A 26,499-nucleotide genomic window follows, 5' to 3' on the forward strand; every position below is an offset into this window, starting at 1 on the left:
GAGTGGGGCAGATTGCGGGACTTTATAAAATGGTATAGTCGGGTGACCCCTGGGTGACAGAGGTCGTTGTGGAGACCCTGTAATTTGTCCGTATGAATGCTGGCACACATTCCCCGCGATAGGGCGTCTGGGGGTTCATTAAGGGCTCCCGGCCTGTACATAATATCATAGTCGAACGTGGATAGTTCGATCCTCCACCTGAGTATTTTGTCATTCTTGATTTTCCCCCTTTGTTTGTTATTAAGCATGAAAGCCACCGACCGCTGGTCGGTGAGCAGGGTCAAACATTTGCCGGCTAGGTAGTGTCTCCAGTGCCGCACTGCCTCCACTATAGCCTGTGCCTCCTTCTCGACAGAAGAGTGCCTGATTTCAGGTCCCTGAAGGGTTCGGGAGAAGAAGGCCACAGGTCTCCTAGCCTGACTGAGGGTCGCGGCTAAGGCAAAGTCTGACGCATCACTTTCGACTTGAAAGGGAATGCATTCGTCCACTGCACACACTGCAGCCCTTTCAATGTCCTGTTTAATACTGGTGAAAGCCTCCCGAGCTTCAGCTGATAGTGGGAAGGACGTCGATTTAATGAGGGGTCAGGCCTTATCAGAGTAATTGGGCACCCATTGGGCATAATACGAAAAAAATCCCAGGCACCTTTTTAAAGCTTTGGGATTGTGTGGCAGGGGCAGTTCCTTTAGGGGGCGTAATCGGTCAGGGTCCGGTCCAATTACCCCATCTTCCACCACACAGCCGAGGATACAGAGATGGGTTGTGTTGAAGACACATTTGTCTTCGTTGTAGGTTAGATTCAGCTTTAGGGCAGTTTTTAAAAATCTCGCAAGATTTAGATCGTGGTCTTGCTGGTTGTGCCCGCAGATAGTGACATTGTCCAGATAGGGGTAGGTAGCTTGTAGTTTATTCTCGTCAACCATGCGGTCCATCTCACGTTGGAAGACCGAGACCCCATTTGTTACCCCGAAGGGCACTCTGAGAAAATGGTAGAGGCGCCCGTTCGCCTCGAAGGCGGTGTATGGGCGGTCCTCCGTTCTAATGGGGAGCTGGTGATACGCGGATTTGAGGTCGATAGTCGAGAAGACTCGGTATTGCGCAATCTGGTTGACCATTTCTGATATGCGGGGTAAAGGGTAGGCGTCCAGCTGGGTATAAATATTAACAGTCTGGCTGTAGTCAATTACCATCCGTTTCTTTTCGCTATTTTTAACTATGACTACTTGGGCACGCCACGGGCTGGTACTGCATTCAATAATGCCTTCCCGCAGGAGTCTGTCCACTTCCGCCTTGATAAAGTGTCTGTCTTCCAGACTGTACCGTCTACTTTTGGTCGCTATGGGCCTACAGTTCGGAGCGAGATTAGCGAATAAAGAGGGCGGGCTGATTTTTAAGGTTGATAGGCCACAGACTGTGAGTGGCGGCTGGGACCCGCCATATGCTAGCGTGACACTTTCGTGGTGGCACTGGAAGTCCAGGCCCAAGATTACATTAACACAGAGTTCTGGCATCACGAGGAGTTTAAAATCCTTGTAGTCCGTGCCTTTTACAGTCAGTGTTACCACACAGTAGCCCAAAATGTCCGAAGTGTGGGGCTTAGCAGCCATAGCAATTCTGCTCCGTGTAGGGGTTACCGTTAATGAGTGCCGCCGTACCAGGCTAGGGTGGATAAAACTCTCGGTACTCCCACAGTCAATTAAACATTTCGTTATATTCCCGTTTACTTGTATGTCCATCATGGATTTTGTCAACGGGTGTGGCCTGGATTGATCCACCGTGATCGAAGCCACTGTTGGGCCCTGGGCGGCCGTTGAGTCGGGAAAAGATGGCGGATCCCAAGATGGCGGCCCGCACAGCACGCACGAGGCGGTGACGGAGTTGGAAATCGGATTCCCCCTGCAGACTTTGCTAAAATGCCCCTTTTTTTTACATTTGAAGCATGTAGCATCCTTCGCTGGGCATCGTTGTCTGGGGTGCTTGGCCTGGCCGCAGAAGTAGCATTTCGGGCCTCGAGACATTGCCGCTGTAGTAGGACTCCTGGGTGAACTTCTGTGTGGGGACTCCGGCGGCGTAGAGCTGGTCTGAGACCTGGATGGGGAAGATGGCTGATTCCAAGATGGCGGCCCCCTCGGCGCGCACGAGGCAGTGAGGGCCGCATGGCCGGAAGAATAAGAGTCAGAGTTTCTCTGGGCCACGTCCAGCGATCGCGCAGTGTTCACTGCCTTTTTTAAGTCCAGGACCTCCTTTTCCAGCAGTCTCTGCCGGATATAATTCGATTTGAGGCCCGTGATGAAGGAATCGCGGACCAATTCGTCAGAGTACGCGTTGGCCGCCACGGCCTTGCAGTCCCGGACCAGGTCCTTTAGGCCCTGTAAGAAATCGTCCATTGATTCCTCTGGTCGCTACCTGCGTGGAGCCAGCAGATGTCTGGCGTACACTTCGTTTACCGGCCTCTGGTATTGGGCCTTCAGGATAGTGATGGCCTCCGTGTAAGAGGTGGCGTCCCGGATGAACGAATAAATCCGATGACTTCCGCGAGTAGTCAGTAGACTCAGTTTATCTACCTCGCTAGCGGATGAGGCCCCCGTGAAGAGTTCGAAGCATTTGAGCCAGTGTCCAAATTGATTTGATGCTTCAGCAGAATGTGGATCCAAGTCCAGACGCTCTGGTTTTAGGAGTCGATCCGTCCTAGTATTCTTTAGTGATTAAAATTGATGGGCCTTCAATAACCACTAAACTAGAAGTTATAGACTTAAACAAGTTGGCTTTTAATCACTAAGATCAGAGCTAACATCTCAACATGCCGACTGGTTCACAGGAATGAGTCATACAGATCCTGGGATCTTTATGTAAGAGAAGTCCGGGGCGGAGCCAAGAGCCAAGACCTGGAACCTCCCAGGTTAGTCGGGAAAGAGGAAGTGAAACTATACACAGTGGGGGAGGGTAATATACATGAGTGCAAAACGAATACAGGATCAAGACAAACAGATTTCATTACAATAGCCATCTTCCACCCATGCCAGTATATTACCCCCAATCCCGTGATTTCTTATCTTGATCAGTAATCTTTTGTGTGGAACCTTGTCAAATGCCTTTTGGAAGTCCAAATACACTACATCCACTGGTTCCCCTTTATCCACCCTGTATGTTACATCCTCAAAGAATTCGAGCAAATTTGTCAAACATGACTTCCCCTTCATAAAACCATGTTGACTTTGTCCTATTAAATTATGTTTATCCAAATGCTCTGTTACTGTTTCCTTAATAATGGACTCCAACATTTTGCCAACCACAGATGTTAGGCTAACTGGTCTATAGTTTCCAGCTTTTTGTCTACTTCCCTTCTTAAATAAGGGTGTTACATTAGCAGTTTTCCAATCTGCCGGGACCTTTCCTGAGTCCAGGGAGTTCTGGAAAATAATCACCAATGCATCCACAATCCCTACTGCCACTTCTGTCAAGACCCTAGGATGTAGGCCATCAGGTCCGGGGGATTTATCTGCCTTACGTCCCATTATTTTACTGAGTACCATCTCCTTAGTGATTTTAATTGTGTTTAGCTCCTCCCCCCCCCCCCCCCACCCATTGCCCCCTGTTTGTCCAGCGTTGGGATATTTTTAGTGTCCTCTACTGTAAAGACTGATACAAAATATTTGTTCAGCATCTTTGCCATCTCCATGTTCCCCACCACTAGTTTCCCGGTCCCATCCTCTAAGGGACCAACGTTCACTTTAGCCACCCTTTTTCTTTTTATATAGCTGTAGAAACTCTTGCTATCTGTTTTTATATTTTTTGCTAGTTTACTTTCATAATCTATCTTCCCTTTCTTAATTAATCTTTTAGTTATTGTTTGCTGGCTTTTAAATGCTTCCCAATCTTCTATCCTCCCACTAGATTTGGCTACTTTATATGCCCTTGTTTTCAGTCAGATACTATCCTTTATTACTTTACTAAGCCACGGATGGCTGTCTTTTCTTTTATTCCCCTTTTTCCTCAGTGGAATATATTTATCTTGAAAGATGTGAAATATCTCCTTGAATGTAGACCACTGCTCTTGTACCGTCTTACACTTTAATCTGTTTTCCCAGTCCACTTTAGTCAATTCTACTCTCATACCTTCATAGTCTCCTTTATTTAAGCTCAGTACGCTGGTTTGAGATCCAACTCTCTCCCCCTCAAACTGAATTTGGAATTCAACCATATTATGGTCACTCATTCCAAGGGGATCCTTTACTAGGACATTTTTTATTAATCCTGTCTCATTACACAGGACCAGATCTAAGATTGCCTGCCCCCTGGTTTGTTCAGTTACATACTGCTGAAGGAACCCGTCCCTAGTACACACTCTCAACTCTTCCTCAAGGCTGCCATGCCCAATTTGATTAGTTCAGTCAATATGAAAGTTAAAATCCCCCATGATTATAGCTGTTCCCTTATTACAAGCCCCAACTATTTCCTGATTTATACTCCGGCCAACAGAGTTGCAACTGTTAGGAGGCCTATAGACTACGCCCACTAGTGCCTTTTTCCCCTTATTATTCCTTATCTGCACCCAAACTATTTCACTATCCTGATCTTTTCACCCAATATCATTTCTGACTATTGCAGTGATTCCATCCTTGATTAACATAGCAACCCCACCTCCCATTCCTTCCTGTCTGTCCTTCCTAATTGTCAAATACCCTTGTATGTTTAGTTCCCAGTCATGATTATCTTGCAGCCATGTTTCTGTAATGGCCACCAGATCATACCCATGTGTAGTTATTTGTACCGTCAACTTGTCAATTTTGTTACGAATGCTGCGTGCATTCAGATAAAGAACTTTCAAATATGTTTTCTGACAATTTATTCCTGCTTTTACCCCTTTTACTACTTTACCTTTATCATTATACATTCTGTCCCTTCCTGACACGCTCTGGTTTTTAATTCCCCCACCGCTACCTTGCTCTATTGCCTTCTCCGCTGTCATGTTTATTTTTCGCTCTCTTAAAACCTCCCCTCCACTAATTAGTTTAAAGCCCTCTCTACAGCCCTAGTTATTCGATTTGCCAGGACTCTAGTCCCAGCACTGGCCAAGTGAAGTCCGTCCCAACGGAACAGCTCTCTCCTGTCCCAGTACTGATGCCAGTGTCCCAGGAAGCAAAACCCATTTCTCCCACACCAGTCTTTGAGCCACGCATTTAACTCTCTAATTTTATTTACCCTAGCCAAATTTGCACGTGGCTCAGGTAGTAACCCAGAGATTATTACCCTTGTGGTTCTGCTTTTTAATTTGACCCCTAGCTGCTCAAACTCCCTCAGCAGAACCTCCTTCCTTGTCCTATCTATGTCGTTGGTACCAACATGGACCACGACAACTGGATCCTCCCCCTCCCACTTCAAGTTTCTCTCCAGCCCAGAGGAGATGTCCTTAACCCTGGCACCGGGCAGGCAACACAGCCTTCGGGACTCTCGCTCTCGGCTGCAAAGAAATCTAGCTATCCCGCTAACGATACTATCCCCTACCACTACAACATTTCTTTTATCTCCCCCCACTTGAATGGCCCCCCGCTCCACGGTGCTGTGGCTGGGTTGCTCATCCTCCCCGCAGTCCCCGTTCCCATCCTCACAGGGAGTAAGAGCCTCAAACCTGTTGGACAAGAGCAAGGGCTGCGGCTCCTCCAACACTACCTCCTGGATCCCCGTACCAGCCTCACTTCTAGTCACACCATCCTGACCCTGGCCACGGACTACATCTGAATTAATTAATCTAATTGGTGTGACTACCTCCTGATACACAGAGTCCAGGTAACTCTCCCCCTCCCTGATGTGTCTCAGTGTTTGAAGCTCGGACTCCAGCTCTTCAACACGGAGCCGGAATTCCTCGAGCAGCCAACACTTAATGCAAATGTGATCACCGTGAGCATCAATGGTGTCCACCAGCTCCCACATATTGCAGCAGCAACACATCACCTGATCTCCCATTCTATGTAATTAATTAAATTTATTAATATTATTCTTAAATACCCTCTGCCCCGATTCTAGATGATGAATACCGCACCTTAGAAACTATAAACCACAGAGTTTAAGCTTAAAAAAGAGAGAAATACTCACCAACCAATCACTTACCCGCTTTCTGGTGACGTCACACTTGGATTACTTTTTACCTCTCTCCTTCCCTCTGAGTTCCAAGATTGGAGATTGGTACGCCTTACCTGGGTCTCGGGAGCCTTTATACAGCCGCTCAGCCCGCGATTCCCGCCGATTCTCGCACTGAGGCCTTACCTGGGCTCTGGAGTCTTTATACAGCCACTCAGCCCGCGATTCCCGCCGATTCTTGCACTGAGGCCTTACCTGGGGTCTCTGGAGCCTTTATGCAGCCGCTCAGCCCGCGATTCCCGCCGATTCTTGCACTGAGGCCTTACCTGGGCTCTGGAGTCTTTATACAGCCGCTCAGCCCGCGATTCCCGCCGATTCTCGCACTGAGGCCTTACCTGGGTCTCTGGAGTCTTTATACAGCCGCTCAGCCCGCAATTCCCGCCGATTCTCGCACTGAGGCCTTACCTGGGTCTCGGGAGCCTTTATACAGCCGCTCAGCCCGCGATTCCCGCCGATTCTCGCACTGGTGATGATGTACATATGTAATAGTAAGCCAGGAAATATGTGCAGAACAGCACTAAATGAATTGGAAAATAAAGTCTGAAATAGGATGTTGGCGTTCACTGGATTGGTGATGCTGTACACATTAGTGAAGGGAGCATTAATACTGCAACTACCAGTCTGGGACCTGTGGCTACAGTTTGGGTTCCTGACAGGCAGAATGTGTTTACATTGCTTGACTCCTGCCTGACTGAAATTTAACTGTCCTGTTTAGGAGAGAGATCGCTACCAAAAGTTAAAAATTTAAATGATTAGAAAGTGCGGAGAACTTCTCTCAACATTGAAATTAAGTTCAGGTAGGTTTACAAAGTGTGCAGGGGGTTCAATGGATTCCCTGAGCACTTTGTAAACAAGGTTTGACAACACTGGATTTACACTCCACGTAATGTCAAACTGAAGTGGTGTGAAACCACCCCCTCCAGGGAGTCTGTACTTCACTCTGGAGTCAGGTTGGGCCCCAACTCCAGATTTACACTGAGTTTAGTGTCGGTGTGAAGTGGAAATGGATTTACATTGACACTAAACCAACAGTGTAAATGCACTCCAAGTGTAACTTAAGGAAATTAGGAATGCATCATCTCACTGATCTTCTATAACATCTGTTTTCTATTAAGCAATCTGCAGGTGTAATTTAATGCAGTCGCTCTCTGCTTTTTGTATGTGTTGGTTTTCCTCCCCATTTTTACTAAAATGACTGTTCATCTTTCAGTCTTCAGTTCTGATGAAGGATGCGCACCCAAAATGCTGTAATCTTTCTTTTTCTTCTCTTTATCAATGTTGACTTATCTGCTGTGCATTTCCAGCATTTTCTGCTTTTATTTTAAAATGAATCAGAATAGATTTCTAAAGAGATTGCTCTTCAAACAATGGAGCATATCAGAACTGGAATGGAGGCAAAACTCCAAACATGAATAAAGGCAAATGTCTGTCTTGAACATGTAACTCATCGACTTTTGATACTAATACGTTTCTTTTTTACTTGTTGTATGGTTCAGCTGTGGATTGATGATTCAGGAAATCCACCTTTGTCCCCGCAGAGTAAAGACGAGGACTTCTTTGTCTCACATACTACAGTAAGTTTTTAATCTGTTTCACAATATATCAGTACTTCTTTGGTGGGGGTAGTAAGGGGAAAGAGAATGGCTGGAATTTTTCCCAGGTAGGTGGGTTGAGGGCGGGGAGCCGCCGAGGCGGGCGAGAAACCCTGGAGGCGGAGGGTCCCGCAGCTCCTGTCGACTTTAATGGCAGGGCCTGATGTGAATGTGAGGCCTTGTATTCCCGCCTGCAGCCAGCCAGCTTGAAAGGCTGGCAGGCTGCGAGCGGGTAGGCCTCAGAAGTGAGGGTCCGGTCCGGGGGAGGGATCGCAAGAGGAGGATTGGCAATCGGCAGGGATGGGGGTGGGGCGGGGAAGAGAGAGCATTGGCAGGGGTCAGGGATCGCGGGGGGTGGGGGGCGCATCGGCAGGAGTTGGGGATCGCGGGGTGAGTGAGGCGCATCGGCAGTGGTCGAGGGGTTGGGGATCGAGGGGGGTGGGTCAGAGAGCATCGGCAGGGGTCGGGGATTGTGGGGTGGGGAGAGCATAGACGAGTTGGGGATCGAGGGGGGGTGGGTCCGAGAGCATCGGCGGGTTGGGGATCGCGAGGGAGGGAGAGAGCATCGGCAGGGGTCGGGGATCGCGGGGGGGTGTCGGCCAGTGATCGGCACGGGTGGAGAGAGGATCGGGGCCAGCCACCGGGGGATCGGAGACGGGATTATCATCATCGTTGGGGAGGGGAGAGGCCTGGTTGGGGGGGGGGTAGTGGGGGCGGTGGAGGCATGGGAAGGTGATCGGAGGCCAAGGGGGTGGATGGGGGGATATGGTCGGGACCCTGAATGCAGGAGGTAGGTATAAAGCCACTTACCTCCTGGATGCAGCAGTCCCCACTCTGTTTAACTGCCGGGTTTTACGAATTGTGTGAAACCCGTCCACAGGCAGTTAAACATAGAAACATAGAAGATAGGAGCAAGAGTAGGCCATTCGACCCCTCGAGCCCGCTCCACCATTTAATGAGATCATGGCTGATCATCCAAATTCAGTACCCTGTCCCTGCTTTCTCCCCATATCCCTTGATCTCTTTAGCCTCAAGAAATATATCCAACTCCTTCTTGAATATATTTAATGAATTGGCCTCTACTGCCTTCTGTGGTAGAGAATTCCACAGGTTCACCACTCTTTGGGTGAAGAAATTCCTTCTAATTTCTGTCCTAAATGGCTTACCCCTTATCCTTAGACTGTGACCCCTGGTTCTGGACTCCCCGACCATCGGGAACATCCTTCCTGCATCTAGTCTGTCTAGTCCTGTTAGAATTTTATAAGTTTCAATGAGATCCCCTCTCATTCTTCTAAACTCCAGCGAGTATAAGCCCAATCTCTCCTCATACATCATTCCTGCCATCCCAGGTATCAGTCTGGTGAATCTTCGCTGCACTCCCTCCATGGCAAGAACATCCTTCCTCAGATAAGGTGACCAAAACTACACACAATACTCAAGGTGTGGTCTCACCAAGACCCTGTACAACTGCAGCAAGACATCCTTGCTCCTGTACTTGAATCCTCTCACTATGAAGGCCAACATACCATTTGCCTTCTTAACCGCCTGCTGCACCTGCATGCTTACCTTCAGCGACTAGTGCACAAGGACACCCAGGTCTCGTTGTACTTCCCCTTTTCCCAATCTATTGCCGTTCAAATAATAATCTGTCTTCCAAACACAAAATGGAGGGGAAAAAAGAGGCTTCCAGCCTCATTACAATATTTAAATTGAGTTAACGCCCCCTGGGAGCGGTTTGGTCGCCCGTCCCGTCTCCAGCAAAACCGGAAGTGGGCGGGTTGAAGGTGGGATCAGGTCGGGAATCCCATTGTTAGCACTTTAACTGCCCCCACGCTCCAAACCCACCCATTTTTTTTTTAGGGGAAAATTACGGCCAATGTCATTAAGATTATTCAGGCTGAATAACTCATCCAAGTGTAATTAATGAGATAAACAAATAATGTGCCGAACATTAGATGAACACTGAATTTGAAGCTACTTCAAAGCCAGAAGTTAGCTAACGCAAAGAATTTTAGTGGATTTGACCAGCAGAACCTGGGAATGGATAAGAGATTGGTTGAAGATTAGAAAGCAGTAGGCATTTTTTAGCAGAATTAAGTTGGGGTGGGCGAAAATTGGTGTTGGGACCACTACAGTTTCTAATTTAATTACTTGGATCCAAAAATTTGATGCAATTGGTCAAATTCACAGACTACTAGGAGGGGTAAGCTAACCCTAAGGATCAGTCTGGGATCTAGAAAATTAACTGGACAAAATATATAAGGGGACCGAACAGTGGCAAATAAATGCAATACTGCACAATGGACGAAAAAAGTGGAAGACGTGCACTCCATGAATGATGGGAAAATATCTAAGGATGAACTTGAGAGAGGCTCGATGCTGATTGGACATGTTGAGCAATCAACAAAGCAGATAGAATACTGAACTATAGCCAAGACAGTCGAGCACGAGTCAAAGGAAGTTGTACTTAAACTGCATAGTGCTCTGGTCAGAGCACACCTTGAGTCCTGTGTCAATCTGGTTACCGAGGCACACCGGAAACTTTAAAGTACGAGAGGCAGTGTAGGGAAGAATCGCAACACTGATCCCTAGTGTCAAAGGCATGAAACTTGGACTTTTCAGCCTTGAAAGGAGGTAGCCTTGCAGAGGTATGAAAGATCGTAAAGGGTAAATGTGGAAAGTACTTCAAACTAAATCACAAGAGTAGCTTTCTGGGACACAGATTGAAATTGGTGAAAGGCAAATTTAGGGTTGATACCGTATCAGGAAGAAGTTCTTTACACAAAAAGTAATCAACACATGGAATAGGTAGTGTCATTGAGGTACAAACACTGGAATCTTTTAAGAAGCAGATGTGGTGGAGGGAAGGTTTTATTGGGCCTCTCTGAATAGATTAGCTAAAGTAGGTAGAATGCCCTTCTTCATTGTATCTGTCTTGTGAACTGTCTTGTTGATTCGTTGCCCAAGCTGTCCTCTCTGTTTCCTGCAATAATCCATTTGATTTAACCCCAGTCAGCATGTTCCTGGAATAAAAGCTCCAGGTTCTTCACCAGTAATTGGTTGTCCAAATGCAGTCAACTGTGATAGTTATGAAAAATGGAAATGAGTTGCTACTTAGCATGGATGAAGTTGCATGTTTTCCATCTTCATACATTGTTACTTTCTAGTAATTTTTAACTTGAGAGACTAATCTGTGTACTTGTGAAAGGCCCTGTATAAATACAAGTTCTTTGGTCTCTAAAGTCCTCCGCAGCCTTTCTCCACCGTACCTCTTTAACTTCTTCCAGCATTGTACCCCATGTTACACCATCTACATTTCCAACTGCATCAGCTTTTACTTGTCCTGGCCTTGCAACATCTGTCTTTGATCATGCTTTGGGTCACCTCTCCTATGGCTCAGCATCTGCTTCCCTCTGGGAGGTGCGGTAGAATGTTTACTATGTTAAAAATACTGTGTAAATTTAAGGTATTGTATTCTATATTTTATTATTCAGGTATTTTAATGAATATTGTTGACAGTTGATTTAATGTGCTGAAATCCTGTACCAACCAGAATGCTAACTCAGTAACGTATTAAATTGCATTCTAGAATCATAGAATGGTTACAGCACAGAAGGAGGCCATTCGGCCCGTCGAGCTCGTGCCAGCTCTCTGCAAGGGCACTTTACCTAGTCCCATTCCCCTGCTCTTTCCCCGTAGCCCTGCAAATTTTTTCCTTCAGGTACTTATCCAATTCCCTTTTGAAAGCAGTGATTGAATCTGCCTCCACCACCCTTTCAGGCAGTGCATTCTAGATCCTCAACACTCACTGCGTAAAAATGTTTTTCCTCATGTCGCCTTTGGTTCTTCTGCCAATCACCTTAAATCTGTGTCCTCTGGTTCTCAACCCTTCCGCCAATGGGAACAGTTTCTCTCTACACTGTCTAGACCCCTCATGATTTTGAACACCTGTATCAAATCTCTCAATCTTCTCTGCTCTAAGGAGAACAACCCCAACTTCTCTAGTCTATCCATGTAACTGAAGTGCCTCATCCCTGGAACCATTCTTGTAAATCTTTTCTGCACCCTCCCTCTAAGGCCTTCACATCCTTCCTAAAGTGTGATGCCTAGAATTGGACACAATACTCCAGTTGAGGTCGAACCAGTGTTTTATACAGGTTGTTCATAACTTCCTTGCTTTTGTACTCGATGCCTCGATTTATGAAGCCCAGGATCCCGGATGTTTTTTTTAACCGCTTTCTCAACCTGCCCTGCCAACGTCAATGATTTGTGCACCTATACCCCAGGTCTCTCTGTTCATGCACCCCCTTTAGAATTGTACCCTTTAGTTTATATTGCCTCTCTTCATTCTTCCTACCAAAATGTTTCACTTCGCACTTTTCTGCGTTAAATTTCATCTGTCACGTGTCCGCCCATTCCACCAGCCTGCCTATGTCTTCCTGAAGTCTATCACTATCCTCCTCACTGTTCACTATACTTCCAAGTTTTGTGTCAGCTGCAAATTTTGAAATTGTGCCCTGTACACCTAAGTCTAAGTCATTAATATATATCAAGAAAAGCAGTGGTCCTAGTACCAATCTCTGGTGAACACCGCTGTATACCTTCCTTCAGTCCGAAAAAGAACTGTTCACCACTACTCTCTGTTTCCTGTCACTTAGCCAATTTCGTATCCATGCTGCCACTGTCCCTTTTATTCCATGGGCTTCAACTTTGCTGGCAAGCCTATTATGGGGCACTTTATCAAATGTCTTTTGGAAGTCCATGTACACCATGACATGAATCTTGTCATTCATGTGAAAATGACGTATGTAATAATACTGGGCGGCCTGCTGGTGGCGCTGTCCAGGGAGAGTATAAATACTCGGGCATGGGCCCAGCTTGTGCAGGACATTCTTTAACAGGAACTAGTGAAGGACACAACTAGATCTCCATGTTGAAAAATACTCCGACCAAGTGCCTAGTAGTTTTCTTACGTCAATTTAATCAACTGTTTTCAGATGCCTGTTTTTTTACCATATGCACGAACTGTTGCTACCACTTTGTGACTCCCCCGGTAAGCCTTAGGCAGAAGCCCTCACTGATGACAACCCTACCCTAGCGGCATCTTGGCAATCTAAAAAGCAGTGTTCCTTCTGTGGAGGTGCATTCCATTATAGGAAATTTTGTCCTGCTCGTAATGCAACCTGCAATCATTGCAGTAAGAAAGGTCACTTTTCTAAAGTATGCCGGTCAAGAGCCTCTACTAGTGTTGCAGCTGCTATCTATAAAACTGCTGCTCCCCCAAGAGCCACTACTAGTGTTACAGCTGTTTTTCCCCAAAACCTGTCTCATGCAGCTACGAGGGTTTCGGTAAATGGACACATTTTGAGTGCATTAATTGACTCATATAGCTCTGACAGCTTCATCAGTGAGCGGGCTGTCAGTAAGTTAAAACTGCGTATTTACCTCTCGGACAGGGAAATTGTAATGGCTCTGACGACACTGACCACCAACTCTTCCGGATTTTGTCTTGTCGACCTTATTCTCAATGGCCGCACTAACTTTTCCACCCTGCTCGGGGTGCTCAAAAATCTAATAATAAAAATGACAACAGAGAAGGTCATAGACTTAGGTAGCAGTGGGGAAATTAAAAACCAGAGCGTGTCAGGAAGGGGCAGAAGGTATGGAGTAAAAGGTAAAGTAATAAAAAGGGCAAAAGCAGGAACTAAGTGTCACAAAACATATTTGAAAGTTCTCTATCTGAATGCACGTAGCATTTGTAACAAAATAGACGCGTTAATGGCACAAATAACTACATATGAGTATGATCTTGTGGCCATTACAGAAACATGGCTGCAGGGTGACAATGCCTGGGAATTAAACATACCAGGTTATTTAACGATCAGGAAGGAAGGGGAGGTGGGGTGGCTATGTTAATGAAGGAAGGAATCACTGTAATACAGAGAAATGATATTGGGTCAAAAGATCAGGATAATGAAACAGTTTGGGTGGAGGTAAGGAATAATAAGGGGAAAAAAACACTAGTGGGCGTAGTCTATAGGCCTCTGAACAGTTGCAACTATGTTGGACGGAGTATCAATCAGGAAATAGTTGAGGCTTGTAATAAGAGAACATCTATAATTATGGGGGATTTTAACTATCATATTAATTGGATAAATCAAATTGGGCAGGGCTGCCTTGAGGATGAGTTCATTGAGTGTATTAGGGATGGGTTTCTTGAGCAGTATGTAACTGAACCGACCAGGGGGCAAGCAACCTTAGATCTGGTCCTATGTAACAAGACAGGATTAATTAAAAATGTCCTAGTAAAGGATCCCCTTGGAATGAGTGACCATAACATGGTTGAATTCCATATTCAATTAGAGGGTGAGAAGGTTGGATCTTAAACAAGCGTGCTAAGCTTGAATAAAGGAGACTATGAAGGTATGAGAGTGGAATTGAGTAGAGTGGATTGGGAAAATAGATTAAAGGGTAAGACGATACATTTAAGGAGTTATTTTACAACTTCCAAAAAAATATATATTCCACTGCGAAGAAAAGGGTGTATAAGAAAAGACAGCCATCCGTGGCTAAGTAAAGAAATTAAGGATAGTATTCGACTAAAAACAAGGGCATATAAGGTAGCCAAATCTAGTGGGAGGATAGAGGATTGGGAAAACTTTAAAAGACAGCAAAAAATAACAAAAAGATTGATTAAGAAAGGGAAGATAGATTATGAAAGTAAATTAGCAAAAAATATAAAAACAGATAGTAAGAGTTTTTATAGTTATATAAAAAGAAAAAGGGTGGCTAAAGTAAATGTTGGTCCCTTAGAGGATGAGACCGGGAAATTAATAGTGGGAAATATGGAGATGGCAAAAACACTGAATGAATATTTTGTATCAGTCTTTACAGTAGAAGACACTAAGAATATCCCAACACTGGACAAACAGGGGGCTATGGGGGGGAGGAGCTAAACACGATCAAAATCACTAAGGAAGTGGTACTCTGTAAAATAATGGGACTCAAGGCGGATAAATCACCTGGACCTGATGGCTTACACCCTAGGGTCTTGAGGGAAGTGGCGGTAGGGATTGTGGATGCATTGGTAATAATTTTCCAAAACTCCCTGGACTCAGCAAAGGTCCTGGCAGACTGGAAAACTGCTAATGTAACACCCTTATTTAAAAAGGGCAGTAGACAGAAGGCTGGAAACTATAGACCGGTTAGCCTAACATCTGTGGTAGGTAAAATTTTGGAGTCCATTATTAAGGAGACAGTAACAGGACATTTGGATAATCATCATTTAATAGGACAAAGTCAGCATGGTTTTATGAAGGGGAAGTCATGTTTGTCAAATTTGCTGGAGTTCTTTGAGGAAGTAACATACAGGGTGGATAAAGGGGAACCAGTGGACGTAGTGTATTTAGACTTCCAAAAGGCATTTGACAAGGTGCCACACAAAAGATTATTGCTTAAGATAAAAAATCACGGGATTGGGGGTAATATTCTGGCATGGATAGAGGATTGGCTATCTAACAGAAGGCAGAGAGTTGGGATAAATGGTTCATTCTCAGAATGGCAATCAGTAACTAGTGGTGTTCCGCAGGGGTCGGTGCTGGGTCCCCAACTCTTTACAATCTATATTAACGATTTGGAGGAGGGGACCGAGTGTAACATATCAAAGTTTGCAGATGATACTAAGATGGGAGGGAAAGTAGTGAGTGAGGAGGACATAAAAAACCTGCAAGGGGACATAGACAGGCTAAGTAAGTGGGCAGAGATTTGGCAGATGGAATACAATACTGGAAAGTGTGAGGTTATGCACTTTGGCAGGAAAAATCGTAGAGCAAGCTATTATCTTAATGGCAAGAAACTGGAAAGTACTGAAGCACAAAGGGATCTGGGGGTCCTGGTGCACAAAACTCAAAAGGTTAGTATGCAGGTGCAGCAAGTGATCAAGAAGACTAATGGAATGTTGGCTTTTATTGCTAGGGGGATAGAATATAAAAACAGGGAGGTATTGTTGCAGTTGTACAAGGTATTGGTGAGACTGCACCTGGAATACTGCATGCAGTTTTGGTGTCCATACTTAAGAAAAGACATACTTGCTCTCGAGTCAGTACAAAGAAGGTTCACTCGGTTAATCCCGGGGATGAGGGGATGGACATATGAGGAGAGGTTGAGTAGATTGGGACTCTACTCATTGGAGTTCAGAAGAATGAGAGGTGATCTTATTGAAACATATAAGATTGTGAAGGGGTTGGATCGGGTGGATGCGGGGAGGATGTTCCCGATGATGGGTGAAACTAGAACTAGGGGGCGTAGTCTTAGAATAGGGGCTGCTCTTTCAAAACTGAGATGAGGAGGAACTACTTCACTCAGAGGGTGGTAGGTCCATGGAATATGCTGCCCCAAAAAGCTGTAGAAGCTACATCATTACATAAATTTAAAACAGAAATAGACAGTTTCCTAGAAGTAAAGGGAATTAAGGGTTACGGGGAGCGGGCAGGAATTTGGACATGAGTCTAGGTTCAGATCGGACATGGCCCTGTGGGTATTGGAGCGGGCCCAGGGGCCGTGTAGCCTGATCCTGCTCCTATTTCGTGTGTCTAGTTCTGTTAGATTCAGGAGATGGTTCTGTGATAGTAGATTGGCGGTTAGGATCAGATCAGCCATGATCTTATTAAATGGCGGAGCAGGCTCGAGGGGCCGATTGGCCTACTCCTGCTCCTATTTCTTATGTTCTTATGCAATGATGTGCTCCTGGGACAGGATTTCCAGAAACAACACAAAAGACTCACTTTCGAGTTTGGAGGGCCAAAGCCAGAGCTTACTATTTCCAAAGTACTGTTTTGTGCGCTTTCGGCGGCTTCGCTCGACGAGCCCTCCTTGTTTGCCAATCTTTCCCCCCGATGTAAGCCCATAGTCACTAAATCACGACATTTCAGCCAAGATGATCTATCCTTTATCGAGGCAGAAATCTCTCGCCTTCTAGCTGACGGTATCGTTGAGCCATGTTCATCTTCCTGGCGGGCTCAAGTTGTCGTCGTTAATAATCCTCTGAAGCAACACAAGAAACGTCTTTGTATCGATTACTCGCAAACTATTAACCAGTATACCAACCTGGATGCCTACCCACTACCACGCATCGATGACATGGTCAATAACCTTGCCAACTACATGGTATTTTCAACTTTTGACTTAAAGTGTGCATACCATCACGTACCGTTAAAGGACTCTGACAAAAAATATACGGCCTTTGAGGCCAATGGTCGACTTTACCAGTTTTGTCGCCTTCCATTTGGGGTCACCAATGGGGTGGCCATCTTTCAACGGGCAATGGACAGCCTAGTCAAACAGGAGAACTTAACGGACACTTTTGCATATCTGGATAATATCACCATTGCTGGTCATGACCAGAAGGAGCATGATGCCAACCTCCAGAAATCTCTTGACATTCTCCGTCGTCACAACTTAACCTTAAATGAGTCCAAATCTGTGAAATCAGTACCATCAGTCAACATCCTTGACTACTGGATGGGCAATGGTGTCATCAAACTGGATCCGGAGCGACTTTGTCCGCTTCAGGAGCAGCCTCCCCCTACGAATCTCAGCTCTCTGTCGGGCACTCGGCATGTTCGCCTATTATGCAAAGTGGATACCCCACTTTTCCGACAAGATCCAGCCCCTGCTTCACGCGAAGTCATTTCCGTTGGACGCAATGGCTATTTCAGCTTTCGACCTCCTCAAGCAACAACTGGAAAAAGCCACGCTTCATTCCATCGATGAAAATCTCCCTTTCGTGGTCGAGTGCGATGCATCGGAGGTGGCAATCTCGGCTACTTTGAATCAAGACGGTCAACCCGTTGCATTTCTGTCCAGAACTTTGCAGAGTAGCGAGCTCCAATATCCTCCTGTCGTGAAGGAGGCTGCGGCTATCATCGAAGCAGTACGTAAATGGAGTCGTTTTCTCGCTCATCGCCATTTCACACTCATAACTGATCAGCGCTCTGTGGCCTTTATGCTGGATAACCGGAAACGCACTAAGGTCAAGAATAACAAAATACAGCTCTGGAGGATGGAATTGGCCACCTTTGGCTACACCATACATTACCGACCCAGCAAAGAGAATGTGGCCCCAGATACCCTCACGCGTGCATTCTGCTCTTCCATGTCAACTTCGACTCTTACGGATCTTCATACTGACTTGTGCCATCCTGGCGTTACCCGTATGTTGCACTTTGTGCGATCTAAAAATCTCCCATTTTCTACGGAAGATGTGAAAAGAACATGCTTCACTTGTAGAATTTGCGCAGAATTAAAACCGCAATTCTTCCGTCTGTCGGTTGGCTCGCTCATACACGCTACACAGCCTATGCAGCGACTCGGCATTGACTTTAAAGGGCCATTGCCTTCCTCAACGCGAAACACCTACTTGCTTATTGTGGTGGACGAATATTCACGCTTTCCCTGTGCTTTCCCCTGTCCCAATATGCTTACTTCCACAGTGATCAAATGCCTCGATCAGGTCTTTTCCCTTTGCGGTATGGCCAATTTCATCCACTCTGATCGGGGTCCCTCCTTCATGTCAAGCGAACTCAAAACTTATCTTTCCCAACGGGGAATCGCCACAAGTAAAACGACACCGTATCATCCTATTGGAAACGGACAGGTTGAGAGATACAACGCCATCGTTTGGAACACTGTTCGTCTTGCACTGAGGTCACACAACCTATCAGACCAGCAGTGGGAAACTATGCTCCCTGACGCGTTGCATTCCATCAGGTCTCTTCTTTCTACATCCACCAACGCTACTCCTCACGAACGATTTTTCGGGTTCCAGCGTCGTTCCACTCATGGGACGTCCCTACCATCATGGTTGGCAGCTCCTGGTCCCGTGCTGCTCCGAAGATTCGTCCGATCCTCTAAGAGTGATCCCCTCGTCGACGAAGTCGAACTGACCGATGTCAATCCCACGTACGCGCACGTGCGGTACCCTGATGGCCGGGAATCCGCAGTGTCACTTCGGGATCTGGCTCCCTGCCCAACCGGTCCCACGGACCCAATCGATAGTGGGATCCGTATTAATGATGCCGATACTCTGCGCTCCTCTGAGGATGACGCCCTACCCGTGACGTCGAGGGATCTGCCAGCTATTCCGCCGGATCAACCCGGGGAACAGAGCGCTCCCCGCGGGATGGCCACCTGAAGCCAGGACGCCGGTCAGTCACCAACTACTGAGCAGGGTGAAGCCAGCTCTGCGCCGGTGGGGGCCCGCACCCGGAGCCATGATCTCCCCAGTCCCCCTCGGGTCGATCAAGACGACACGGACTCTGCCGGCCCGCCGGTATGAACCAAGCGACCCAGGGACCAAAACACGGTCCGAGGAGACGTGCCTTCCAGCCTCCAACGGAGATCCAAATGACTGCGTCTATTCTTAGTCCGATTAATTCGGTAGAAGGAAGCCGCCGGGCTTCCAATCTTTCAGGTGGGAAGAATGACATGAATTTTGTCATTCATGTGAAAATGACTTATGTAATAATACTGGGCAGCCTGCTGGTGGCGCTGTCCAGGGAGAGTATAAATACTCGGGCATGGGCCCAGCTTGTGCAGGACATTCTTTATCAGGAACTAGTGAAGGACACAACTAGATCTCCATGTTGAAAAACAGTTGATTAAAGCCTTGTTTAATACTCAGACCAAGTGCCTAGGAGTTTTCTTACGTCACACCACATCAACCGCATTGCCCTCCTCAACCCTCTCTGTTACCTCATCAAAAACTCAATCAAGTTAGTTAAACATGATTTGCCTTTAACAAATCTGTGCTGGCTTTCCTTAATTAATCCACACTTGTCCAAGTGACTGTTAATTTTGTTCCGAATTATCGTTTCTAAAAGCTTCCCCACTACCAAGGTTAAATTGATTGGCCTGTAGTTGCTGGGTTCATCTTTATACCCTTTTTTAAACAAGGGTGTAACATTTTCAATTCTCCAGTCCTCTGGCACCAGCCCCGTATCCAAAGAGGATTGGAAGATTATGGTCAGTACCTCCGCAATTTCCACCTTTACTTCCCTCAGCATCCTAGGATGCACCCCATCCGGTGACCGCCTGGTGACTTAGCTGCTTTAAGTATAGCCAGCCTTTCTAGTACCTCCTCTATCAATTTTTATCCCATCCAGTATCTCAACTACCTCCTCTTTCACTATGACTTTGGCAGCATCTTCTTCCTTGGTAAAGACAGATGCAAAGTACTCATTTAGTAACACAACCATGCCCTCTGCCTCCATGCGTAGGTTTCCATTTTGGTCCCTAATTGGCCCCACCCCACCTCTTACTACCCGTTTACTATTTATATGCCTATAGAAGACTTTTGGATTCCCTTTTATGTTAGCTGCCAGTCTATTCTCATACTCTCTCTTTGCGCCTCTTACTTCCTTTTTCACTTCCCCTCTGAACTTTCTATATTCTGCCTGGTTTTGTGCAGTGCACTCCAGTGCAGTGCTGAGGGAGCGCTGCACTGTTGGAGGTGCCGTCTTTCAGATGAGACGTTAAACCGAGGCCCCATCTCTCAGGCTCTCTCAGGTGGATGTAAAAGATCCCATGGCACTATTTCGAAGAAGAGCAGGGGAGTTATCCCTGGTGTCCTGGCCAATATTTATCCCTCAACCAACATAACAAAAACAGATTATCTGATGATTATCACATTGCTGTTTGTGGGTTGGCTGCCGTGTTTCCCACATTACAACAGTGACTCCACGCCAAAAGTACTTCATTGACTGTAAAGCGTTTTGAGACGTCCGGTGGTTGTGAAAGGTGCTGTATAACTGCAAATCTATCTATAAGTCTAACTGGTTCTCACTTGTATTCTCAACCTGACATCTGTCATACGCCCCCCTTTTCTGCTTCATCTTACTCTCTATCTCTTTCGTCATCCAGGGAGCTCTGGCTTTGGTTGCCCTACCTTTCCCCTCGTGGGAATGTACCTTGACTGTACCCGATCCATCTCCTCTTTAAAGGCAGCCCATTGTTCGATTACAGTTTTGCCTGCCAATCGATTCCAATTTACCTGGGCCAGATCCATTCTCAACCCACTGAAATTGGCCTTCCTCCAATTAAGTATATTTACTTTAGATTGCTCCCTGTCCTTTTCCATAGCTAGTCTAAACCTTATGATACTGTGATCACTGTTCCCTAAATGTTCCCCTACTGCCACTTGCTCTACTTGACCCACCTCATTCCCCAGAACCAGATCCAGCAATGCCTCCTTTCTCATTGGGCCGGAAACGTACTGATTAAGAAAGTTCTCCTGAACACACTTCAGAAGTTCTTCCCCCTCTCTGCCCTTTACGCTATTACCATCCCAGTTTATATTGGGATAGTTGAAGTCCTCCATTATCACTTCTATAGTTCTTGCACCTCTCTGAAATTTCCCTGCAAATTTGCTCCTTTATATCACTCCCGCTAGTTGGCAGCCTATAGAATAAACCTAGTAGTGTAATGGCACCTCTATTGTTTCTCAACTCTAACCAAATAGATTCTGTCCATGACCTCGCGAGGACATCCTCTCTCTCCAGCACTGTAATATTCTCCTTAATCAATACTGCCACCCCACCTCCTTTCTTTCCCTGTCTTTCCTGAACACCTTATATCCAGGAATGTTTAGTACCCAATCCTGCCCTTTTTTGAGCCAAGTCTCCGTTAGCTCCACGACATCATATTCCCATGTGTCTATTTGCACCTGCAGCTCACCAACCTTAGTTACCACACTTCGTGCATTCAGACACATGCACTGTAAACCTATCTTAGACCTTCTTGTATTCTCTCTTAGTCTGACCCCACCTAATATTGTACTATTTCTCTAGTGCTGTCTGTCTGTCCCAATCCTTTGTGCACCTTGTTTCTCCTTTTCTAATGCTACATCCTGGTGCCCATCCCCCTGCCAAATTAGTTTAGACCCTCCCCAATAGCACTAGCAAACCATCCCCCCGCAAGGACATTGGTCCTAGCTCTGTTGAGGTGTAACCTGTCTGGCCTGAACAGGTCCCACCTACCCCAGAACTGATCCCAATGTCCCAAGTATCTAAAGCCCTCCCTCCTGCACCATCTCTCCAGCCATGTATTCATCTGCTCTATCCTCCTATTTCTATACTCTGAATCATTGGGCCGGATTTTGCGGTCAGCAGTGAAGGAACGGTGCTCGCCGGTCATTGTGCTTACAGCTGTGCAACGTTTTCGTGGGCTCTTGAGTGGCAACTTGCTGTTATTGGGTGTCTGATCCAGCACTGCGCCCTCTGCAGGGGATCTGTGATGTGTGTGAGCAGAGCAAGCAACAGCTTGGCTCTTAAACCAATCAGAGTGAAGAATCCTCACTGAGCCACACAGAGTCTAAACCAGAAAGTATAAATTAAATTTCAATCATGTACAGAAGGCAAAATAAAGATTGGGAAAAAAAGATGGGATTAAGATGATAAAACAGAAAGAAAAAGTTAAAAAACATTAATTTATGTACAACTTAATGTAGATTTACCTCCTTCCATTCTACCCAATGTCTGCCTTTTCCTGGTCTCTGGTTCATGTCTGCACCTCTGAGTCTTTATGATCACACCCACCTGTTCATCTGGGATCCTGCTTCCTCTCCCCCCACCCCACCACTATCTAGTTTAAATGATTCTCGACTGCTGCCTCAATGTTATCACAAGTCTCTCTGCCCCTACTTGGTTTTGATGCAGCCTATCTCTCCTGGAATAGCCCTGCTGTTTGTTAGGATAGTAGAAAAAAGGCATAATTGCATTAGAAAGGCTATCGAATAAAAGTAAACTCTTTCCAAGCATAAAATTAATGAGCTGTGCGGAAAGATTAGACATGTTTATATTTTACAATTTGAAAAGGAGATGGTTAAGGAGAGACCTCATTGAGGTTTATTAAATGGCTCCTGGTCCCTCAGCACCTAAAATTTCAATTTCTCATGCTTGTGTTTAATCCCTTCATGGCCTCACACCTCCCTATCCCTGTAACCTCCTCCAGCCCTACAACCATCCTCGAACTCTCTGGGCTCCTGAATCCCCCCCATTCCCCCTACCGTAGGCAGATGTGCCTTCAGCCGCCTAAGCCCCATGCTCTGGAATTCCCTCCTTCAACTCCTCTGTCACGTTCTCTTCCTTTTAAGGCCTTCCTTAAAACCCATCTCTTTGCCCAAGCTTCTGGTCACCCCTCCGAAAATCTCCTCCTTTGGCTGAGTATCCATTTTATTGATTATGTCTCTGTGATGTGTTTGTACCTCTGGATGTTTTGGTATGTTTTTCTGTGTTGAAGTCATTATATAAATGCAAGCTACTATTGTTATGCCATTTAATAATTTAGTTAAAAGCAAAGGCTCTTTACTTTCAAAATTCAAAATTGCTTGAATGTGCCATTGGTAATGAATTGACGTTGCACTCTTGCTGCAGATTTTCATAAGACTTTTATGTCTAATTCCAGTCAGCCAGTGTCAAGTCATCAGATCAAACCTTTGATTCCACCCTTCTAGAGCTACCCCCTTCTGAAAAAACACAGCAAGAAGACAATGATGGTAAGCTTTGGGGTTGTCCATTGGCAGAAGTTGCAAGCAATTATTGATCGAGTACTTTCAATGAACTATCAGTGTGAAACTGTCATCAAGGCTAATGAAAAATATATATTAATGATCTAGACGAGGGAACTAGATGTAATATCTTCAAGTTTGCAGACGACACAAAGCTGGGTGGGCGTGTGTGCTGTGAGGAGGATGCCGAGAAACTCCAGGATGATTTGGACAGGTTGGGTGATTGGGCAGATGTATGGCAGATGCAGTATAACGTGGATAAATGCAAGGTTATCCACTTTGGTGGCAAAAAATGGAAGGCAGATTATTATCTGAACGGCAATAGATTGGGAGAAGGGGAAGTGCAACGAGACCTGGGTGTCCTTGTGCACCAGTCGCTGAAGGTAAGCATGCAGGTGCAGCAGGCGGTTAAGAAGGCAAATGGAATGTTGGCCTTCGTAGCACGAGGATTCGAGTACAGGAACAAGGATGCCTTGCTGCAGTTGTACAGGGCCTTGGTGAGACCACACCTTGAGTACTGTGTGCAGTTTTGGTCGCCTTATCTGAGGAAGGATATTCTTGCCATGGAGGGAGTTCAGCGAAGATTCACCAGGCTGATACCTGGGATGGCAGGAATGACGTATGAGGAGAGATTGGGACGATTGAGTTTGTACTCGCTGGAGTTTAGAAGAATGAGAGGGGATCTCATTGAAACTTATAAAATTCTGGCAGGACTGGACAGACTAGATGCAGGAAGGATGTTCCTGATGGTCGGGGAGTCCAGAACCAGGGGTCACAGTCTAAGGATAAGGGGTAAGCCATTTAGGACAGAAATTAAGAGGAATTTCTTCACCCAGAGAGTGGTGAACCTGTGGAATTCTCTACCACAGAAGGCAGTAGAGGCCAATTCATTAAATATATTCAAGAAGGAGTTGGATATATTTCTTAAGGCTAAAGGGATCAAGGGGTATGGGGAGAAAGCAGGGACCGGGTACTGAATTTGGATGATCAGCCATGATCTCATTGAATGGCGGAGCAGGCTCGAGGGGCCGAATGGCCTACTCCTGCTCCTATCTTCTATGTTTCTATAAGGAGGCATTTCAAAGGCATTTGCCTAGACATCAAAGCAGTTCATTAACTCATTGACAATGGCCACATTTACAATATTGTGAATAATTTTAGGTAACCTACTTTCAAAGGGACATTTGTGTGAGTTCACAGAAGTGTGAGCTGGATGGTTTTGGGATAGTGCTGTAAAATATGAAAAGAGATTTGCACTGAGGCCAATTATAGTGTCCTTATTACCACCCTGGCTGAGATCAGCAATTTCTGCAATTTAATCTGTGATGTTGTGGCGTGTATGGCTTTTATTACACCCTGGCTGAGATCAGCAATTTCTGCACTGTAACCTGTGATGTTGTGGCGTGTATGGCTTTTATTACACCCTGGCTGAGATCAGCAATTCCTGCACTGTAATCTGTGATGTTGTGGCGTGTACGGCTTTTATTACACCCTGGCTGAGATCAGCAATGTAACCTGTGATGTTGTGGCGGGTATGGCTTTTATTACACTCTGGCTGAGATCAGCACTGTAACCTGTGATGTTGTGGCGTGTATGGCTTTTATTACACCCTGGCTGAGATCAGCACTGTAACCTGTGATGTTGTGGCGGGTATGGCTTTTATTACACCCTGGCTGAGCTCAGCACTGTAACCTGTGATGTTGTGGCGGGTATGGCTTTTATTACACCCTGGCTGAGATCAGCACTGTAACCTGTGATGTTGTGGCGTGTATGGCTTTTATCACACCCTGGCTGAGATCAGCACTGTAACCTGTGATGTTGTGGCGTGTATGGCTTTTATTACACCCTGGCTGAGCTCAGCACTGTAACCAGTGATGTTGGGGCGTGTATGGCTTTTATTACACCCTGGCTGAGATCAGCACTGTAACCTGTGATGTTGTGGCGAGTATGGCTTTTATTACACCCTGGCTGAGCTCTGCACTGTAACCTGTGATGTTGTGGCGTGTATGGCTTTTATTACACCCTGGCTGAGATCAGCACTGTAACCTGTGATGTTGTGGCGTGTATGGCTTTTAGTACACTCTGGCTGAGACCAGCACTGTAACCTGTGATGTCGGGGCGTGTATGGCCTTTATTACACCCTGGCTGAGCTCAGCACTGTAACCTGTGATGTCGGGGCGTGTATGGCTTTTTACACTCTGGCTAAGTTTACCAACTGAGCCACGGGAAGTTTCTGAAAAATCCTTTTTATTTGATCTTCACCTCCAATTGCAGTTGAGGTGACTATCCTGTGCTGTTAAACTGGACAGTAGAGTTTAAGGGGTGGCCACCCAGTATTTGTAAAATTCAAAAAACGGATGGAAAATATTCATTTTTTCAAACCCAGCAAACACAAAATGCATCTCGATCACACACACAAACTGACCCACTTTTACATGTGCAAACACAAAACCCATTCATCCTCTCCTTCCTTGGCCTTCGATTGGTCCCTTTCCTTTCAATTCAACCAAGACTTTAGTCTGGGAAATTGTGGCCATGGACCAGGATGCCACCATCACAGATTGGTGATCAAAGCATCACCCAGCAGGAACTGCAATTTTAATATATTTATTCATCAATTGCCTGATCACCTGTCCTCACCTTTATATTTCAAATGGTGAGGGTGGACTAGCTGTTGCAACTAATGGAAAGGCAATTGTTTTATGGCAATTTAGATCTTGTAACCTATCAGGTTTGTAATTCATAACTGCTTTGTGCTTTTAAACGTATGTTTCTTTTTTAGGTGAGCCTGAACATGGGCCAAATGTCGATTGCCTCAGTGTGTCTCCTAAGGAAGCATTAGGTACATTGTTTAGCCTTTACATTGCTTTACTGTTTGAGTGCATTACGGTACATAACTGGTGTAGATTTATAGATCTGTATATTTTGTAAAGTAACAGAATAACTAATGGTAAATATGTATTTGAAACCTTCAAAAATATTTTTACGGGAAGTCTGACGTGTGTAATATTCTAAAATGTATTAGACTTCCATAGATCCTTTATTACACTAAAAGGAGAAGGTTCCTTAATGACGTCAGTGCCATGACAGGGTCTTGCCTAGGGTGTTCCTCTACTATTTGTAGGATTCCATAGAATTCTTTCGCCACATAAGCCAGGCATTTTGGGATGATGTGCTGAGTCAGTATGAGCTGGAGAATGTGTGTGC

General features: G+C 45.8%; 1 protein-coding gene across 4 annotated transcripts in view; it reads left to right on the forward strand.

The window, feature by feature from the left end:
- The window catches only part of LOC147106139 (ADP-ribosylation factor GTPase-activating protein 3-like), an 84,139-nt gene that overhangs the window by 20,203 nt on the left and 37,437 nt on the right, over window positions 1–26,499 (forward strand). For all 4 annotated transcript variants that reach the window (XM_086008964.1, XM_086008960.1, XM_086008963.1 and 1 more), the window contains 3 exons: window positions 7,635–7,712; window positions 23,190–23,280; window positions 26,075–26,134. In XM_086008964.1, the coding sequence (XP_085865090.1) occupies window positions 7,635–7,712; window positions 23,190–23,280; window positions 26,075–26,134 (229 nt within the window). The remainder of the gene's footprint in view (window positions 1–7,634; window positions 7,713–23,189; window positions 23,281–26,074; window positions 26,135–26,499) is intronic.

This window comes from Somniosus microcephalus, chromosome 16 (genome assembly GCF_052327205.1).
Source record: "Somniosus microcephalus isolate GS21.2 chromosome 16, FLI_Smic_1.0, whole genome shotgun sequence".
In the NCBI taxonomy this organism is placed as follows: domain Eukaryota; kingdom Metazoa; phylum Chordata; class Chondrichthyes; order Squaliformes; family Somniosidae; genus Somniosus; species Somniosus microcephalus.